This window comes from Panthera uncia, assembly GCF_023721935.1.
Source record: "Panthera uncia isolate 11264 chromosome C1 unlocalized genomic scaffold, Puncia_PCG_1.0 HiC_scaffold_3, whole genome shotgun sequence".
NCBI lineage: Eukaryota > Metazoa > Chordata > Mammalia > Carnivora > Felidae > Panthera > Panthera uncia.
Window position 1 is genome coordinate 3,818,925 of NW_026057584.1, and position 19,051 is coordinate 3,837,975.

General features: G+C 50.7%; 1 protein-coding gene across 4 annotated transcripts in view; it reads left to right on the forward strand.

The window, feature by feature from the left end:
• COL6A3 (collagen type VI alpha 3 chain) overlaps positions 1-19,051 on the forward strand; it is an 80,567-nt gene that overhangs the window by 49,114 nt on the left and 12,402 nt on the right. The window contains exons 22-39 of one of the 4 annotated variants that reach the window (XM_049614617.1): positions 273-338; positions 696-749; positions 2,903-2,938; positions 3,544-3,606; positions 4,431-4,493; positions 5,768-5,830; positions 6,552-6,614; positions 8,094-8,144; positions 8,363-8,398; positions 8,850-8,912; positions 9,775-9,837; positions 11,094-11,126; positions 11,211-11,247; positions 11,349-11,360; positions 11,457-11,950; positions 13,440-13,536; positions 14,301-14,999; positions 16,319-16,421. In XM_049614617.1, coding sequence (XP_049470574.1) covers positions 273-338; positions 696-749; positions 2,903-2,938; positions 3,544-3,606; positions 4,431-4,493; positions 5,768-5,830; positions 6,552-6,614; positions 8,094-8,144; positions 8,363-8,398; positions 8,850-8,912; positions 9,775-9,837; positions 11,094-11,126; positions 11,211-11,247; positions 11,349-11,360; positions 11,457-11,950; positions 13,440-13,536; positions 14,301-14,999; positions 16,319-16,421 — 2,096 coding nt within the window. The other 3 variants (XM_049614613.1, XM_049614614.1, XM_049614616.1) reach the window with 3 other exon arrangements.

Consider the following 19,051-nt stretch of genomic DNA (forward strand, 5'->3'; position numbering starts at 1 on the left):
GGCTGGCAGGGCAGGGGTGGGGGAAGGGGGGTGGTGGGGAGGAGGGAAGCTGGCCCAGGAGGAGGGAGGCTGGTCCAGGAGGAGGGAGGCTGGCCCGGGAGGAGGGAAGCTGGCCCAGGAGGAGGGAGCCTGGCTCGGGAGGGGGTTGGCCTATAGGTTTTGTAGAGCCATAGGCTGAGAAGGGTGGCAAACTCTTCTGTTTACCTAAGGTGAATTTGAAGTGCCTTTTTCTTGCACACGTGGCTCATGTCCCTGACCTGTGTTGTCTGCAGGGTGACTCAGGACGGGACAGTCAGCAGAGAGGGCCCAAAGGAGAAACCGGAGACATCGGCCCCATGGTACGGTGCTCTGCATCCCCGGACCCCCTTTGCCGAGGGCTCACCCCCAGCCACAGGGGCCACAGAAGTGGTCTTCACGGCTATGGGCACACGAGGTCGGGTGTGGACTGTGTGCCTGGGAAGGCAGTCTCCAGCTGCTACCCAGAGGGGCTCCTTTTCTGCAGAATTTATGCCCCTTAGGTATTTACGGAAAGCGCTTCTCAGGCTCGTGCAGACGGCATGACCCCCGTCTAAGGGGTCCCACCAAGCATCCCCCCGCCCCCTGCCATGTGTACAAGCAACCCCCTTTCCCGTGGTCTCTGGCACAATATGCCAGAGTTGGATGAGAGTCTTATGCTGATTTTTTCTCCATGTCAGGGTCTCCCTGGGAGAGACGGGGTATCTGGAAGGCCTGGAGAAACCGGGAAGGACGTGAGTGCCTCTTGGGGCTCAGGGGGCTTTGTGGGGAGTCCTAGCAAGTGCCTCCTGAATCACCAACACGATCTGGGGCAGCGTTACTCAGCAAATTTTTACTTGGGGGCTTTGGGGGGGATTTCAAACATGTGGCTAGGCTCTGTCCCGCTAAATATTTAAAAAATCCAAACAGAAGCACAAACTCAGGAGGGAGTGAGGGGCAAGAAGGCTGATGGGTTGTATGCTTGTGGGTTTAGTCATTGTTTGTTGGTGCGGCTGTAATTCAAGCGACGACACCAGATTGTGTTTTCTAGTGAATTGCATCAGGCGGTTGCCTTTTCGAGACATTTCGCGAATGTCTGTTGCAGGAGAGCTCGTTGCGTCCCTAATCTCTGAGTCCCCTCGAAGAGCTGCTAAGACCAAAGCTATGTACACGACCCTTGGGAAACCCTTGGCAGCTCCCAGGGCCCCGGGGAACACAGAGCGTGGCTCCAGAGGGGGAAGAGGGTCCCTGCACGGGGGAGGAGTGGCCTGGAAGTTTGTAAGGCGTCAGGGGCAGTCAGGATGGCTCTGCTCACAAGCTGAGAGAGCAGAGCGGCAGCAGGCTGGGTCTGGGCGGCCAAAAATGGTACCTCTGCCATTTCCCCAGCACCAGCCACACGGTGAGGGATCCATCAGTGGCTGGACCCTCAGGGGGCTGTGCCCTGAGATGGGGGCTTTTGGAAGGGATGACTCTCACCCGTGATTACATGGTATGCTAGGGGTGTAAGTTTTAAAATTGTGCCTTTAGAATTCAGAAGAAAAACAAAATTTGAAAACACCATCTTAGAAGTTCTGAGTGTTACTGCGAGCGAACTGCAAACTGACCAATGAGGAAAGACCCCGCTGTTCTAACGAGCCACCCACTCAGCGTGTGATGGAACCAAAACTTGTTTTCACGAAGTGACTTAAAATAGGGTCCTGCCTGCAGTTTGTTTTATTTCTGCGCGCAAGGTGGAGACCTCGGTTCACCCTTGATGGAGTCAAGGGCTCTTGTCCACCCGCTTCTTCCCTTGCGCTAGGGTGAGGCCTGGCCCGGGGGCCTCCGGTTCCTTCCCTTAGGACCTCGCTGTGCCCGGCTCAGGCCAAGGTGAAACGTGTCCTTCCCACCGGGCCACCTCACGTCTCACACAGCCACACTGGGGCTTCTGCGGGCTGCCTCTGGCCTGAGCACTGTGTCACTGAGCACTTAGCCTCTGGTCGTACTCCTAGTTGTGCCCTTTGGGGGAGGCCAGGCAGATTGTTACTCTGAAGGAGCCGCGTGGCGCGTCTCCTTCTCCACTTGTCCACGTGTCATTTGTAGAAGGAGGCCAAGGCCTTCCATTAAAGAAGTTTCCACCACCGTGAATAATGTTAAAACAGTCACCCCAGAAGGTCTCTGGGCTGGCCCGTTGGGAGTGGAGAATGTCTTTCTTTGGTTGACGCCACAGATGGGCCAAGCCCCATAACAGAGCTGGCGACTTACAGTGTCCAGAACACTAACCCTTCACCTCACAAGGATACACCCAGGACCTTCATGCGTTCCCGTCCCAAACCTTTCCGATGGAGAGGAAGCCATCACAGAATCGGAATGAAAGCATTGCTTATGCGATGGGCCCACATTTATTTGAACGAAGGGTCACCTCTGGAACATCGAGGAAGATGTTGCCAAGTCATGAGCCCAGACTAAGTACGGTTGGGCTTTTTAGGTTCACGTATGTGCACTCCCGATGCTTTACTTAGCTGAGTGTGTGTTATATTTGGCCAGGAGCGTTTGGAGAGTTTGGGACTCCCTTCCATTATAATTGACGTATTTCATTACTTCTGCCTGCAGTTAGGAAAATGGTTGAAAAACAGACAGGTTGACATTACCATTTTTACATCCTTTTTTGAAATTGGCTGGGATCGTGCAGCCAGAAGGAGTCATTATTTTGCTTGGCAGGTTGGAAGTAACTCTGAAAACTCCCATTTGGGTGGCTAACAGGGCAGCGTGGAAGCAAAACTTGGCGGAGAGGAGGGCAGGAGGAAGGGTGTCTCTCTTGAGTCTGCTCAGGGCCGGCCAGGCACATTGTCTGGCTCGTGGCGACTCACGTCACAGAAAGCCCCGGGCTCCGTCCCCAGGCTCCCTCTCAGTTTGTGTGACTCCTCCACAGGGCGGCTTTGGCCGAAGGGGACCAGCGGGAGCTAAGGTAAGTCTCTAATTTGGTGCCTTTCTTCTGCCATCACACCATGACTCACCACGTGCTCTCAAAGGGCAAGAATGCAATCAGCCTGGGAGCCAAAAGCTTTGTCCCTCTGCCTTCAAGGCGTGGGGCTCAAACACCAGCCACCACCTTCTGTACCGACTCCGTGCATTTAGCCTCTTCCAAACGACTTGTGAAACCGCGTGGCTGTGGGGACCAGGGGCAGAGACTGAGGGGAGGAATGGAGCAGGGGGCGTCCGGGCGTCCCTCGTCCCTGACGCGCCCGCTGACCTGCTCGTCAGCCAGTCTCCGCATCTTACTGTGTCCGTCTGCCCAGCTGTGCAAGGCAGGTTTGGATTCAAAAATCCTGATTTCACAACCATCCTGAGCAGAGGTGAGGCAGGTGTGGGGAACCATCGTAAGCGTGCAGAATGGCACTGGCTGTACGTGCTGAATGTCTCATCCTGGGGCCACTGCCCTGGTGGCCTCCACTCCCCTGTGGGGCTGTTCCCCTACCCCCTTGTCCAGACGTGACTGTCAAATACACAGCTGACACTGGCCTCAACCACTCTGACCCCCCCCCCCCCCCTTCATCTTCTTTTGTTTCCAAGGGCAACAAGGGCGGCCCGGGCCAGCCGGGCTCCGTGGGAGAGCAGGGCACCCGAGGTGGACAGGTCAGTACTCCCAGCTCGGCCGTGCGCCTTGTGATGTTTGCCCAGGTGCTCCAGTATGTGTTTTTAAATTGTTCCATGTGTTTATTTTTAAATGTTTATTTGTTTTGAGAGAGACAGAGACAGCACAAGCAGGGGAGGGGCAGAGGGAGCGGGCGAGAGACAGAATCCCAAACAGACTCCACGCTGTCAGCACGGAGCCTGACCCGGGGCTTGAACTCACGAAGCGTGAGATCGTGGCCTGAGCTGAAATCAAGAGTCAGATGCTCAACCGACCGAGCTCCCCAGGAGTCCCCAGATGGTTTTCAATTTGAATGAGGTGACAGCCAGTTTTATATAATCGAACCCAGAATTAACTACCGAAGAGTTCAGTGGCACATAATACATTCACAGTGTGGTACAACCATTAGCTCTATATAGTTTGAAAACATTTTCATCATCCCCAGAGGAGCCCCCGAGCCCTTAGGCAGTCATTCCCGTATCCTCTCCTGCAGCTCCTGGAAACCACTGATGTCCTTTCTGTCTCTGGCCTGATGTGGGGCTCAAACTCACAAATCCTGAGAGCATGACCTGAGCTAAACTCAAGAGTCAGACGCTTAACCGACTGAGCCCTCCGGGCTCCTTGTATTTTTCTTAAGCTAACCTCCCCCTTAGTGTCCCGGGTTGGAGCTGCTGTTAACAGCTGAGACAGAGGCATGGTCTCTAGAGGTCTTTTTGGCCGGCGGGAGCGAGGCTCTGGGCTCTGTGCAAAGTGCACGTGTCACCCTGACGTTCCTCATGGAACGCCACCTCAACGCAGCACTTATGTTGGCCTTTTACTTCTTCAGGGTCCACCTGGTCCCACGGGTCCCCCAGGCCTGATCGGTGAACAAGGCATTTCTGGGCCTCGGGTAAGTCCGCTTGATCCCACCCCTGTCTTTAGCTAAGCGGGAGCACGGCCCGCACAGGCTGAGGTCCTGCGGATGGTGTTACTGTAGACAGACTTCTCCCTTCGCCTCCCCCCTGCCAGCACAGACCCCGGGTCAACCTCAGTCCTCACGGTGACTGGCCAGTTTGCCTGAGGAAGTAAGAGACCCTTGGTCTTGGTGCTCCAGGGGCTTCTGAATCCCGGTGCTGCTCCTTCCAAACACTGGCCAGCTGGGTGGTGAGGCCATCCTGCACTTCCAAAGCCTGAGGCTGGACCTTTGTAAACTCTAAATCTGCCCCAATTCTCGGCTTATGCCAAATTGTTTCATATGTGGCCCCTGGAGTTTGCCTTGTGGTTCGGTATTCGGTGTAAGGCATTCCCCACCCTCAGGTTCAACACTGAAGCTGCTCCTTAAACTTGAACAACCACAGGCATGGACATGCATCTCGGGGCTCGGTGACCATGAGCAGAAATGAGTTAGCTGTGTGGGGCCCGGGTCCCCAGCACTGCACACTTGGTGTCCGTCCTGTCTGACGTGCTGTTCAGGGAGCCACCCTGTCATGTGTTACAGAAAACAGTAATAACCGAAAAGGGGCAAAGAGCTGGCTTGTTGCTACAGAAATGGACAAAAAGGTGTTGCAACCAAGTAGGAACTTTGTGAGATCCCTTGTTGGCTTAGACATTCCTTTCCTGGTTCGCCGTCTGATAAATACCTATTTTCAAAGCTTTTGTGGGTTTTATTCAACATTATTTAAGTTCTCATTAGTCAAGAGTTTAAGGTGGAGTGGGGGTGAGGTGAAACTCTTCTAATAGTCACCAATGACAAAGAGCTCCTACCACCCGTTTTTCGCATGTTCGTGTGGGTCATTTCTGGGCTCTGGAGGCTGCACCCCGTTTTAAGAGCTATGTTTCTTCATTATTTACTTACTCCCTCAGGGGATACGTGTACAGGATTCTGCACCTGTATAATCAGGTGTCACTGTGGAGGTGTGAAAAGGGAGAGGAAACAAAGTCCCACAAAATCTGGGTTCTTCTCTTCTAGTCAGGGACTCGGGATATTAACTGCAACACGGGTTGGTTTGTGGAAGCTGGTTCCGAGCGGTCACACGGATGTGTTAGATTTGCACAAGCCACGTCCATGTGCATTTGGGTCCCCGGCACCGCACTTGGCACTGAGTGCTGCGGGGTGGGGGCCGAGTGCAGGGCCTCTGGCTGGAGGGTGAATATTTCATTGACATGCTCCTCTCCCTGCTCCAGGGAAGCGGAGGGACTGCGGGTGCTCCTGGAGAACGTGGCAGAGTCGGTCCCCTGGGAAGAAAGGTTTGTCTTAACCAAAGTAGAGCTCATTTCCTGAGGTCAGGGCCCAGCCATACCCTCTGTGGCCTTCCCCTCATCTGTCCGTGTGCTCACCTGCTTAGTCTGCATCCAGCCCCCCCGGCTGCCAGCCCGGCTTGGCCAGTGGGATCCCTGTCCTGTCCCACCTGAAGGGAACTCACGGGCTGGACTCAGCGGGTTGGCTTTCTTGTGGCCGGAACCTGCCAGCAGCTGGTGGATTCCCTGATCTGTTCGTGCCTGTGTATGTGACGGGAGTTTGGCCTCCTTGGAGTCATCAGAGCAGATGGGAGGCACTTAGCACAGCCCCAGTGTTGCATTGAACACACATTCTTTAAACACTGGCACCGCACTCACAGAGCTCTGCTGGCCATATTTAGCTAATCCAAGAGGCCCAGCTCCCCGACTCTTTTGGATAACAGCAGCTTGTCATACGAAGACTGTCTGAGAACCGACTTTGTGTTTAAGAAAAAACACAATTTATCAGAACGGGCCTCAAAGGGCAGCCTTTTCTCAGTAAAGGAAACGTGTTCGTGTGAATCCACGGATGTCTCTCAGTCTCTTGGTGGTGGGGGGGGGTTTCCCTGCTGTAGTCAACACCCACTGACTTTACCTTACTGCCGGCATCACGTAGAACAGAAATTGCTTGGAATCATGTTTTAAATGGTCTCAGCCCCACAGCTGTCTCAGCCTTGTTTCTCGTGTGTAGGGCGAGCCTGGAGAGCCGGGACCAAAGGGAGGAGTCGGGAGCCGGGGCCCCCGAGGGGAGACGGTAAGATCAGGATGTGCTGTGGCCAATCCTTTGCTGGAAGGTGCGAGGCAGGGGAGATGGGGCCTTTCTCTGGGCTAGCCTTTCTCGTTGCAAATTGGGTTGGTCCTAAACAGGTAACTGGATAGTTGTCCCCTTGTGTCCTTGGGGATATGACCGAATGCAGTGAGACTGACTGCTTATAAACAGCAAATCAATTTCAAAATAAGTTTCATTACATCGGGGAAGAGTGGGGAAAGACATTTTTTTCTTGCGTTTTTCCTGGGAAGTGAATGCGGGGACTCACTGAAGCTTGAACCACCTTCATTATCGTCCTGTAAATGGTTTGTGACCATGACTAGATGGAGTTTTTCTGCAGAGAAATAAATGTCCTTTGGTTAAAATGGAATCATATCTGATCAGGTCTCAGTCCAGATTGAAACTGTTTCCTTTGGATGAGACATCCTAGGAATAGAAGTTATTACCTTGATAACTCATTTTTTAAAATATTATCTAAAGACAATCTGACTGCTCACGAACGATACTTTTTTAATACACACTTCTGTACAGGGCAAAGAAATCTGTAGAATGTTTTAAGAAAGTTTTGAGGACCCGGTCGATCTGATTTATAATCCCAAACTTTAACATATTTTTGCGTGTGTGTATGTAACCTCTCTACAGAAAACTGAAGTTTGAAGGATCCGTTTCTGTTACTTTTAGTTTCAGAAGCAGAGGGGGGAAAAAAATCAGGCTTTAAAATCTGTTCAGACCAGAAGGAAATCTCTTGATGGTGTGTCCATAAATTTGGGGGCAATGGCTCTTTAGCTGTTGATGTTTGTTTGCTTAAAACTTTAAATTAACTAAATAGCATGCTCTGCGTCTGTTTTAGAGTTACCGGTGTATATATTTCACACATATTGTTCTCATTCTTTTGAAATAGTCAATGGAGTGCAGTTCTGAAAGTCTCCCGCGAGGGTGTGATGGGACAGATTGGAGGGCATAGGGAAGGGGGTGTTTGGAAAGAAGGCAGTCCAGTGGCACGACCTGGAAGGAGGGGGGGAAGCCACGGTGGGGAGAGGAGAGAAGGTCTGAGCGCAGGAGACTCAGGAGGGCGTGAGAGACTGAGTTCTGCGTTCCTGCTAGAATCAAAGAGTCAAGGATGCGCTTTGGCAAGGCGACTTTTGGGAGTCCTTTCTGCTCTAAGAGTCTCAGACATTCCGCGGGCCTTTGACTCCACACCCAAGTGCTGTCTTTCCCGGTGGCTGTCAGATGTTCTTTTTATCGGTGGCACGCCAGCACCATTTTCCCAAAGGAGCCCATTAAACCCACTTACTTGCAGACGGCTGTCTTGTTTGCACCTGGAGGATGGGGTGGGAGCAGGAACACTTCCTCGATCTGGGAACCCTTCAGGGACCCAACGACCCTGTGCTCCGGGCTCTAGACAGAGAGGCTGTGGGGTGCCCAGCGTGGCGGCCTGCAGTAATGCTCCCTTTCCACCCCCAGGGCGATGATGGCAGAGATGGGGTTGGCGGTGAAGGACGCAAAGGCAGAAAAGTGCGTATCTGCTGAGGATTCCTGAGCTTCTGGCGTCTTGTGTCTTTAGAGAAGTATTTCTCAAAATTTTGTTGGAATATCATGCGTTTTTTTTTTTTTTTTTTTTTTTGTTTTGTCTTGGTGACTCCGTGGATGTATTTGTTTCTGCTCAAGAATAATTTCTTTTAGATGCATGTAAATTAGGACCCAAAACTGAGTTATTTATTTGTCTCTTACAGGGAGAAAGAGGATTCCCTGGGTACCCTGGTCCAAAGGTAAATAAATATTCCCCTGGTGGTGAAACGTCACCGTTTTGGGGGGCTGCGTCTGGCATGTTCATGGGCTGAAAATCGGAATATTGTGGTGTTGGTGTGGGGTCAGCCGCTTACGAAGGCCCCGCCCTCTCTGAGATACTCCCTCACCCGGTAAGTGGAGGTGACAGTGGACAGCGTTCTTGCCTTGGGCCTTGCGAGGGTTGGATCAAATGACATGGCAATCACACACTTTGTAAACTTGACGTGCTCTGATCTGTATGACATCGTCATCATGGGGGCGGTAAACTAAGGCTGCATCTGTGGAGGACACGGAAGTACTAGTAACCCAGTGGAATGTAAACCAGAGTTAGCCATTTGGCTGCCCTGGGGAGTGTGGTCCAGATGTCCGGGGGCCCTCCGCTGGACCCTCCGTTTCAGAACTTAATGTGCCTCTTCCTGGCTCTCTTTGCAGGGTGCCCCTGGCGAGCCCGGGACGGATGGAGGACCAGGACCCAAAGGCATCAGGGGCCGAAGGGTGAGTCTGCCCGCACCTGGCTGCAGGTGGGGGATGGGAACACGTGTGGTGAACATCCTCCTTCTTCACCGGCAACCTGGCTGGTGGCATGTGGGGTACAAGAAAAGGAGTCCTAGGCCCCAGGCCAGTGTCCTCAGGACCCCTTGGGGTTGTCTGCGCTGCCTTCTTCAGCCGTGCTGCCCTTACGGGGAGGCCCCAGAAGCCCTTCTGCTAACACATCTCAAGGATCACCAGACCCCGCACTCCCCGCCTCCAAGGCATAACGGTCCTCTTCCTGAAGCTGCTTTTGGCTCCAAATGACTGTCTACAGTGGATGTTTACTCATCCTCTTAAGATTGCACCGAGTCCTGAATTAGCATGTCGCGGTCTCGATGTGGGAAACGGTTATTTTTAGCTTGAAATACAGTTAAAATCGTCATATGATCCTGTTAATTTGCTCAGTGGAGACAAACTGCATCATTTACTTTTCCAGGTGGTTTTACCACGTTGGATTGGTTATCTGCACCGAGCGCTGGTCTCACTGATTGCCGTTTATTGCATTCTTGCACATCTGTGGATCGTCTTTTTTTTTAACTTTTATTTAAAAATTTTTTGACGTTTATTTTATTTTTGAAAGAGAGAGAGAGAAAGAGAAGGGGGGGAGGGGCAGAGAAGGAGGGAGACAGAATCTGAAGCGGGCTCCGGGCTCTGAGCTGTCAGCACAGAGCCCGATGCGGGGCTCGAACTGACGAACTGTAAGATCGTGACCTGAGCCGAAGTCTCAGACTGAGGGCTCAGACTGAGCCCGCCGGGCGTCCCTCCATGGATAGTCTTCTTAATGGTTCTTGGGCAAGCATCTCACTGTTTGTTCTGCCTTTTCTAGGGAAATTCAGGACCTCCAGGGGCAATTGGGCAGAAGGGGGACCCTGGCTACCCAGGACCATCTGTAAGTACCCACCCACCCAGTTCCAGTCCAGCCATGGGCTGGAAGCTTTACATGTGTCCCTTTGTAAACTTCTTACAACCTCCTTCCCTCCCAGAAAAGACGTGCTCCTTTTTTGTTGTCATTGATTTTTTTTTTTTTTTATAAACCACTTTTCTTTTGATGTCACAATGGAGAAAAGAGCTTTTGAATTTGAGACTAACCAGAAACGTTCCAAAGAAGTTTCTTGTGGAACCTTGTGGTCTAGTGTATATTGTAATTTGCCTTTATAATTTCCTGGGGTAGGTTTGAGGTTTGTGTACAGGACAAAAAAAAAAAAAAAAAGAGAGAGAGAGAGAGGACAAGTTCTAATACCTCTTGGTTGCGTCTTGTAGAAATAGTATAATTTATGTCAGACGTTGGTTTGCGAACTATTTCCTGTGGTCTGTAAAATCCCCAAGACAGCTTCTGATTTATGGTTTAAAACCCACGAGTGCTAGGCCACCTGGGGCCAAGAGGGCGACCTTCTGCAGCCCCTTGCATTTCTTCATTATGAATATCTTCGTTTCCTTACTTGAATTTCTCCCTATATTTTCTCCCTACGTTAAATTTCATGAGGTTCAGAGAATGATGGACAATCACTCGTATAAGGAAAGGTGGAGGGATTAGACTGGTCAGACTTGGGTAAAGGCTAAGTCAGGTGATTTCTGCCTTTAAGAAAGTGAAGCATTTAGCGGAGAAAGTTAAGGCAGTCTGCAGTCTTGTGGAAACGCACCTGACTGGCCCAGGAGACAACTGCTTGGCCGTCAGGGCGGCTGTGTATTGTGATAAGACCCTGAGAGCAGCCATGGGTCTGTCCTTGGGCCTCCTCTGGGGTGGTATGCAGCCAGTGCACTTCAGATCTGGAGCTGAGGCTTAGCTAAGTGACGCGTCGCTGTCCCTTCTGTGAACAGGAGATACTAGGATCGCAGGTGGAAAGAAAGCTCTACTCTCAGGAGAAGTCATGTTTAGACTCGAGCCCAAATGTGTGATCCCTTTGATTTGTCACAACCTTCCAGGTTTTCAGGGTGTGGAGCTTTTTATTTTGCAGGGGAAACACTTCTGTCCTCAAAGTTTCCCCTCTCTTTTGTTCCTTGAGCAGTAAAGTCAGATTTACAGGGAGAGCCTGAAAATGGTCAGGGGCAGCCCAGACCCACCTTTGCTCCCTCAGCCGTGTTTCTGTCGCGTTGCTGGTCCCGCGCATCTGTGGTGCTTCTCACCCTCTCCTTCTCGTCCCACAGGGTCCCAAGGGCAACAGAGGTGACTCCATGGATGTAAGTTGCATGTGTGTATCACCAGTCGTTGAGCTGTAAGCCTCTTGTCCGCCCCCCTCACGCTTCTTTCCTTTCTTTTTAAAGCAATGTGCCCTTGTCCAAAGCATCAAAGATAAATGTCGTAAGTACATGATCTTTGCTGTCTGTGACGCACGTCTGCTCTCATGTTTGAAATGCTCATGTAGTACCTGTGTTTCACTCCTCTCTCTGTTTCTTTTCTAGCTTGCTGCTATGGTAAGTTGACTTCAGCCGTTTGACTTTCTCCTGCGGGAAGAAGACCCCTTTCCCGGTAAGTAAAGTTTGTCTTTGAAAACCCGCCACTTCCCACAGGGCCCCTGGAATGCCCCGTCTTCCCGACGGAACTGGCCTTTGCCTTAGACACCTCGGAGGGGGTGACCCAAGACACGTTTAGCCGGATGAGGGATGTGCTCCTGAGGATCGTGGGCGACCTGACCATTGCTGAGAGCAACTGCCCTCGGGGGGCACGCGTGGCCGTGGTCACCTACAACAACGAGGTGACCACGGAGATCCGGTTTGCCGACTCCAAGAAGAAGTCGGTCCTCTTGGACAAGATCAAGAACCTTCAGGTGGCTCTGACGTCCAAGCAACAGAGTCTGGAAACGGCCATGTCCTTCGTGGCCAGAAACACGTTTAAGCGTGTGAGGAACGGATTCCTGATGAGGAAAGTGGCTGTTTTCTTCAGCAATAAGCCCACGAGGGCGTCCCCACAGCTCAGGGAGGCTGTGCTAAAGCTTTCGGATGCGGGGATCACCCCCTTGTTCCTCACGAGCCAGGAGGACCGGCAGCTTATCAGCGCGTTGCAGGTCTGTACCCTGTGGGCACGGTTGACATCTCCTTCGGCTCTTCTTGGGCTCTGAGAATGTTCTCGGGCACCTGGTGCCTGCTTGATGGATTCATGCACCATAGTTTCCAAAAGCTCCTGGATGAGGCCGTTGTGATTGGCAGCTACTTGAGCGATATTTCCGGGACAGCCGAGTGGCTTTGACTCTAGAGTGACATCCACATGCCTGTGATTTATTCCCACTGGGTCCTTCCTCACCTGCTGGAGGAGACTCTCCCAGGGCTGACCCTGAGGCTGCCAGTGCCCTAGGGAGGTCCCCCAGACGTCCATGCACCCCTGTTCCAACCTTTCTTCAGCCAGGATGGTCAGCCTTCGCTGTGAAGCCGCAAAGTGCTCCCTTGTCGTTTGCTTAAATAGCTGGTTTAATTGTGACAATGATGTATATCATAATTGGCTAATTCATCACTTAATATTTACTCAGTGCCAACGATGGCGGCATTGCTCAGGCCGAGTGGGCAGTGGGCATGATGGGAAAGAGCCCTTGTTCCAGCCTGCCCACTTTCTAGCTTTAAGTCACCGAAGTAATATGGTCACGTCACTTAACCTCTCTGTGTTTTAGGTTTCTCGCCTGTGAAAGGCAAAGTGGGGGAGGGATGGTCCCTGCCGTCTTCCCTCCAAGACTGGGTATTCTATGGTTTTACCCCTGCCCACGTCAGCGAAAGACGGTCTGGTCATTGGTGCCGTCCCTCAGGGTTTATTCTGCCAAACCACAGGCCAGTTTGAGCACACAACGCTGGGCCTGGGAATCCAGCTTGGGCTTTCAGCTGTCTGCCCTCATAAGGGGCTCATTTATGTACATTTTCCCTCGTGTGGGCTGAGTGACCCAGAACCACTTGTGTTTCTTAACAGCAGTGTCCCAGCAAGTTCGAAAAGTCAATTATTCATTCATTAGTTAACTTTACTTTTACACGCAATAAATACTTAGTGAGGGGGTCCCAAGGCACCGTGATGATCAGGGCTTCTTGAACCTTCTAGAAGCGATTTCACTACCTGCCTTGTGGTTAAATCCCCTTCTGGGAGAGTTGGGAGCTAACGTGTGTCGGTGGCTGTTATTGTGGCCGAGAATAACTGTGCCATTCAAGTGCCCACTATTTCCTAGAGCTATAGCAGCCATTTCCCACGCATCATGTAATTGGACATGGGGAATTTAACATTACCCCCATTTTCAGCTCAGGAAATTGGACCTCGGAGAGGTTAAATAATTTTCCTTCGGGCCCAGCGGAAAGTGCAGGAGAGGGATCTGAACTTCAGCTCAGCTCCACAGAAGAAAGCCTGTGTTTTCCTATTAAGCTCAGCACCTCCTCCCAAACCCCACCAACACCACCCCCGAGAAGAGGGGGTGATCTGTTGGGAAGGTTATTTTATGGACACGACTCGACTCCACTGCTCCATTTTCAAGTAGTTACTTACCACGGACACTCCTACCAAGCATTTCCTTTTGTTTGAACCAGATCAATAACACCGCAGTGGGACACGCGCTTGTCCTGCCCCCTAGGAGAGACCTCACCGACTTCTTGAAGACCGTCCTGACGTGTCACGTTTGCCTGGGTAAGGGCTTCTCGAGCAGGACAGTGTGTTATAAGACGTACTGTACTATCCACGGGGCGACATTTGAACAAATATTTGTCATCCATGTAAAGGGCCTGAGTTGCATGAAGATTCATCACGCCTTGCGTTTGCCAGTGTAATTCCTACATAAGTAGTTTCCATATTTAAAGTGGAACCCCTCAGACCGAGCTTCTCTTTGATAGACAGGAAATAAAGGAGAAAGTAGGCTCTGCTTACATTTTGACCTTGGAGTCCAGATTTCAATGATCTGGCTTTGTGCCTTTCTAGAACACATTTCTTCAGCGTGGCAAAGAAGTAGTTTTCTTCCCTCCCCTCCCCTCCCCTCCCCTCCCCTCCCCTCCCCTCCCCCCTAATTCTTCTTTCTCCCTTCCTCTCCCCCTCCTCCCCATCCTTCTTCCCCTTCCCTCTCCCCCGCTTCCTTCCCTTCCCCCTCCCTCTCCCTCCTCCACCCTTTTTTCCCTTCCCCGTTTCCCTCTCCCTCCAGCATCTCCCCTCCCCCTCCTCTCCCTCCTCTTCCTCCTTCTAACGCCAATACCATAGTATCAGAATAAGGAGTTCAGCTTACTGATCTGTTTGATTTAGTGTTAGGTGATGAAAACTGAAATCTGGCCACAAAAAGGCAGCAAGCTATGAATAGGCTTCTGTATTATGTGACGATTTCATTACCCCAGACTCCCAACAGATTAATGTACAGTCTTGCAGTGGGAGTCACAGAATAAACGGGCTGCCTGTCTTCTTTCTAGACATCTGCAACATTGACCCGTCCTGTGGCTTTGGCAGCTGGAGGCCTTCCTTCCGGGACAGGAGAGCGGCGGGCAGCGACGTGGACATCGACATGGCTTTCATCTTAGATAGCTCCGAGGCCACCAGCCTGTTCCAGTTCAATGAGATGAGGAAGTACATAGGGTACCTGATCAGACAGCTGGACCTGAGCCCAGACCCCAAGGCCGCCCAGCACTTTGCCAGGGTGGCGGTTGTGCAGCACGCGCCCTATGAGTCCGCAGGGAACACCAGCGTGCCCCCCGTGAAGGTGGAGTTCTCCCTGACGGACTACGGCTCTAAGGAGAAGCTGGTGGACTTTCTCAGCAGCAGAATGACACAGCTGCAGGGCACCAGGGACTTGGGCCGCGCCATCCAGTACACCATAGAGAACGTCTTCGAAAGCGCACCCAACCCACGGGACATGAAAGTCGTGGTTCTGATGCTGACGGGAGAGGTCGACAAGCAGCAGCTGGAAGAGGCCCAGGGGGTCATCTTGCAGGCCAAGTGCAAGGGTTACTTCTTCGTGATTCTGGGCATCGGCAGGAAGGTGAACGTCAAGGAGCTGTACAACTTCGCCAGTGAGCCAAGCGACGTCTTCTTCAAACTGTTGGATAAGTCGACCGAGCTCAACGAGGAGCCGCTGATGCGCTTTGGGAGGTTGTTGCCGTCCTTCGTCAGCAGTAAGTCCTTCAGGGGACAGCGTGGGCCTGGGTCAGGGTCTTCCTGCCAGCCCATACCCTCGGGCCATCAGGGACGTGGGGCCGCGGGCGCGGAAGAGACGTCTAGCGCGCTGATGCCGACTTGTTCGTTCATTCAACACACATACGTATGACACCTGTCGTGTCTCAGACGCACTTTAGGAGCCAAGGTTGACAGTGAACCCACAGCTGGACATCCTGTCCTTGCTGACTCCTGTATTCAACCAAATTTGCCTGGGTGCCTCCCAGCCATAGACCCTGCGAGTATACCGCGGATCAAGTGCCCACTTATTATGCATGACATAATAAATGGGGAAGCTCCTAGAAGGAGTTGCATTGATCTGGGCTTAGCTGCTAGCCCCATACTTGGAAACTTCTGGGCCTTTGCTGATGGGACTCTCCTCCCTGGGATCTCTCTCCACCTCTGCTTTAGCGGCAAACCCACAATCATCCTCAAAGCATATCTCTAGTTGCCCCTACTCACCGCGAATGCTCCCCACTCCCAAGGCTTTCTCATCGTTAGTCTGGATGCTAATTACCGTATCTATCCCAAGGCCTGCTGGTTATTCATTTGTGTGATCTGTGGTCCCAGTAGAATGCATGGTCCCTGAGGGAGGGTATCGTTCTCCTGATGCCCCAGGGCCCGGCCGCGGCTCATGGCCCCAGGTCAGCGCAGTTCATGGCCCCAGGTCAGCAGAGGAGAGTGTCTCATAAGTGAGGGAGCTGTAAGAAGTAGGAACAAACACGCATGTGTGGAGAGTTTATTATTCAAGGGAAAGTTGAGCTCTGTGAAAACAGCGTTCCGGTTTGTGAAGGCCTGTCCCTCCAGAGTCTTAGAGGAAAAACATGAAGCAAAGGTAGGCCAGCAGGTTCACACTGGGAACGCTGTCACTGCCTTCCAAAGATTGAAAACAAAAGTTTTATTAAACGCAGCATTGAGAAAATATTACAAGTAATTCAGTCACAATTTGATGTTCAGGAGCTTGGACCAACTTGTTAAACTCTGTGATTTTTCTTTGAGTCCTGTCTTCCCTTCACACTGAGTGAATCTTTTATTCAACCTCATCACCCAACTATTGCCAAACAAAAGATTGTGGCTTGAGATGTTTTATGGATCGAGGACCGGTAGGCTTACTGTTTGAATTGATTGGACTTAGCTTGTCTGGGGGAATGAATGGATTCAACAAGTACACACGGACTGCCTGCTGTGGGCTCCACTGAACTCGTTAGCAGATGAATTTTAATTTGCATGTGATCTACAGGCACTTGCAAGATATTTTTTTCCCTCTCTTTCTCTGCAGGTGAAAATGCTTTTTACTTGTCCCCAGATATCAGGAAACAGTGCGATTGGTTCCAAGGGGACCAACTGACAAAGAATCCTGTGAAGTTTGGTCACAAACAGTTGTAAGTATCGTCACGATTGTCTTAAAAACTACAGTGCTAGAGAGAGGGCGGAGGTCCTCCAGACGGTGTCTAACTTCATGACGGGGACATTGAAATCCAGAGACTGTGACTTCCCGAGGGACACGTGGAGCATGCCCTGCAGAGAATCTGTTGTATCCCTTCGCTTTTGCTGCGGAGCAGACTGCCCGAAACGTAGTGGCTTAAAACAACTGTTTATTTAACGTGCGGTTCTGTGGGTTAGCAGTTTCTGCTTGGGCTCAGCTGGGCTCGCTCACATGTTTGTGGTCATGTCAGCTGTCGGCTGTGGACGGCGGTCAGGATGGTCTCGGCCAGTTGGCTCGCCTCGGCTCCACACGGCCTCTCCTTCTCCAGGAGGCAGTGTTGGGAGTTGGCTCCCAGGTGGATGGGAAGGGTTCCATGAGAGAAGGCAGAGGCCGTGAGGCCTCTTGGGGCCGAGACTGGAGCCAGCGAACGGTTACTTCTGCCGCAGTCTGTTGGCCAAGGCATGTCCGGTGGGCCAGCCGGTCTAGATTCAACAGCGGGGGACTGCACTCCATGGGAGGCCCTGTCACATCACACTGTGAAGGGCATGGGAACAGAGAGGGTGGGGAGTTGGGGCCATGTGTTTAAACAGTCTACGGCACCTGGTGTGAAATGATCTCGTATGGAAGGACTGGATACATTAACCAAGAAATGGGCTCCGAGACTTAAAACGATTAGTGCCATGATAACATAGGTGATGGTGGTGACGTCGGGAGGTGACGTACGTGTTCCTCCAGGAAGGCAGATGAGAGGGTGGGGGCTGGGGGGCTCGTACCCACAGGGATGCTGGCTCAGTTCCGTCTTTGGTGCCAACTCCAGGAGCGGAGAGGAGGGCCGGGTGGCCGTGTGACAGAGGGCTAGGCGATGGCCACGTGGTGGCAGGAACTGAGCCCGGCCGATGTGCCAGCAAGTTGTGCCCCTAGAGGGCATGCTGCAGACTGTCACGCTTTGTCGGGGAGCAGAGGGTTCTGCCTGTAGCCCCCAGAGGAGATGCAGACCCGACTTAATCCTTGAAAAATGAGTATGTGTCTTACTCCCGGCCGACCTCCAGCGTGGGGACAGAGAACCGCCTCCCTTTACCAGCCCTTCTGTCCTTCATCTCTTGCCCTTGTCCCTGGAGAAAGGTACTCCGTTCTCAGGCTGAAAATCACCGCTGAGGGCGCTGTGACCCTTTCTGGTGTCGTGATGTGTGTCCTGCTCTGTCCAGGTTCAGGGGCTCTCTTTTCCTCACCTTAATTATCTTTGGGATTCCTCTCAAACATTCTTAACCTTATCTTAGGAAGACAGAATGGGCAATATAGCATAGTATTTGAGGTTTTATGACACCAACTGGAAAATATACTGCCGAACACATGGAGCGTGACAGCTCTAGGAATTCACGAGTGCCCATCTTGGGGCCGGAAGTGGACACAGGTTGGATCCGTGTGGCTGTTGGTGGATCCGTGTCTCCTTATATTGCCGTTCTTTCTAGAGGTTCATAATAGATCAAGACATTGTGAAAAAAAAAACAACCACACACGCGAAAATTAATGCAAACAAACACACGCAATAAGGTCTGGGATTGAAAGTATACACCGACCTTAAAATTTTGAGCTCAGCACAGCATTTGGTTGAATGGATATTTTCTTATCATGAGAGTAGCTGTTAACTGTTTTTTTTTTTTTTTTTTTAATTCATGGCGTATATGTTTCAGTTGGTCAATTTTTACATTTCGGACGTTGTTCGAGTATTATTACTGTATTTTTGCTAACAAGAATAATAATTAAAGTATTTATTATTGTCTCTTTACGTTCTCCTGCCCTTATTGTATAAATTACAATTAAGATGATGGATGTACGTATAGTACAATATAGGCTTCACTTTTTAAAGGAATAATTTATTTTGAGAGAGAGAGAGAGAAAGAGAGAGAGAGAGAGAGCAGGGAGAGGAGGGCAGAGAGAGAGAGGAAGAGAGAGAATCCCAAGCAGGCTCCCCACTGTCAGCACAGAGCCCAGCTCGGGGCTTGAACTCACCAACCGTGACATTATGATCTGAGCTGAAACCAAGAGTCAAGACGCTTCACTGGCTCAGCCACCCGGGCACCCCTGTGGGCTTCATTTTTAATGATTCTATTACTTTATATGCTTTTCAGTATCTTTTCTGTGGCACAATTCTAAAAGGAAAGAATTTAATATAAGCAATACTGATGTGTAATATCAGAACTACTGCGTGCATTTTGATAAAGCAGCAAATTTCACATAGCTCGTGGGATTGTGTTTTTGTAAACCGTAGATAGCTGGCAAAGACATGCAATGTTTAACAATAGTTAAATATTAAACAATATTTTATTATATTATATATTCCATAATATTACATTTATATATAATATGTTTATATGTTATACATAATATATAATATAATACATATTTACATATGTATTATGTATATGTACACATACATATAATATGTAATATTATATAATATATAAAATTATATATATATATATATAATATAAATATAAATATAAATATAAATATAAATATAAATATTTATATTATATAAATATAAATATATTTATAAATATAATATATATTTATAATATTTATACT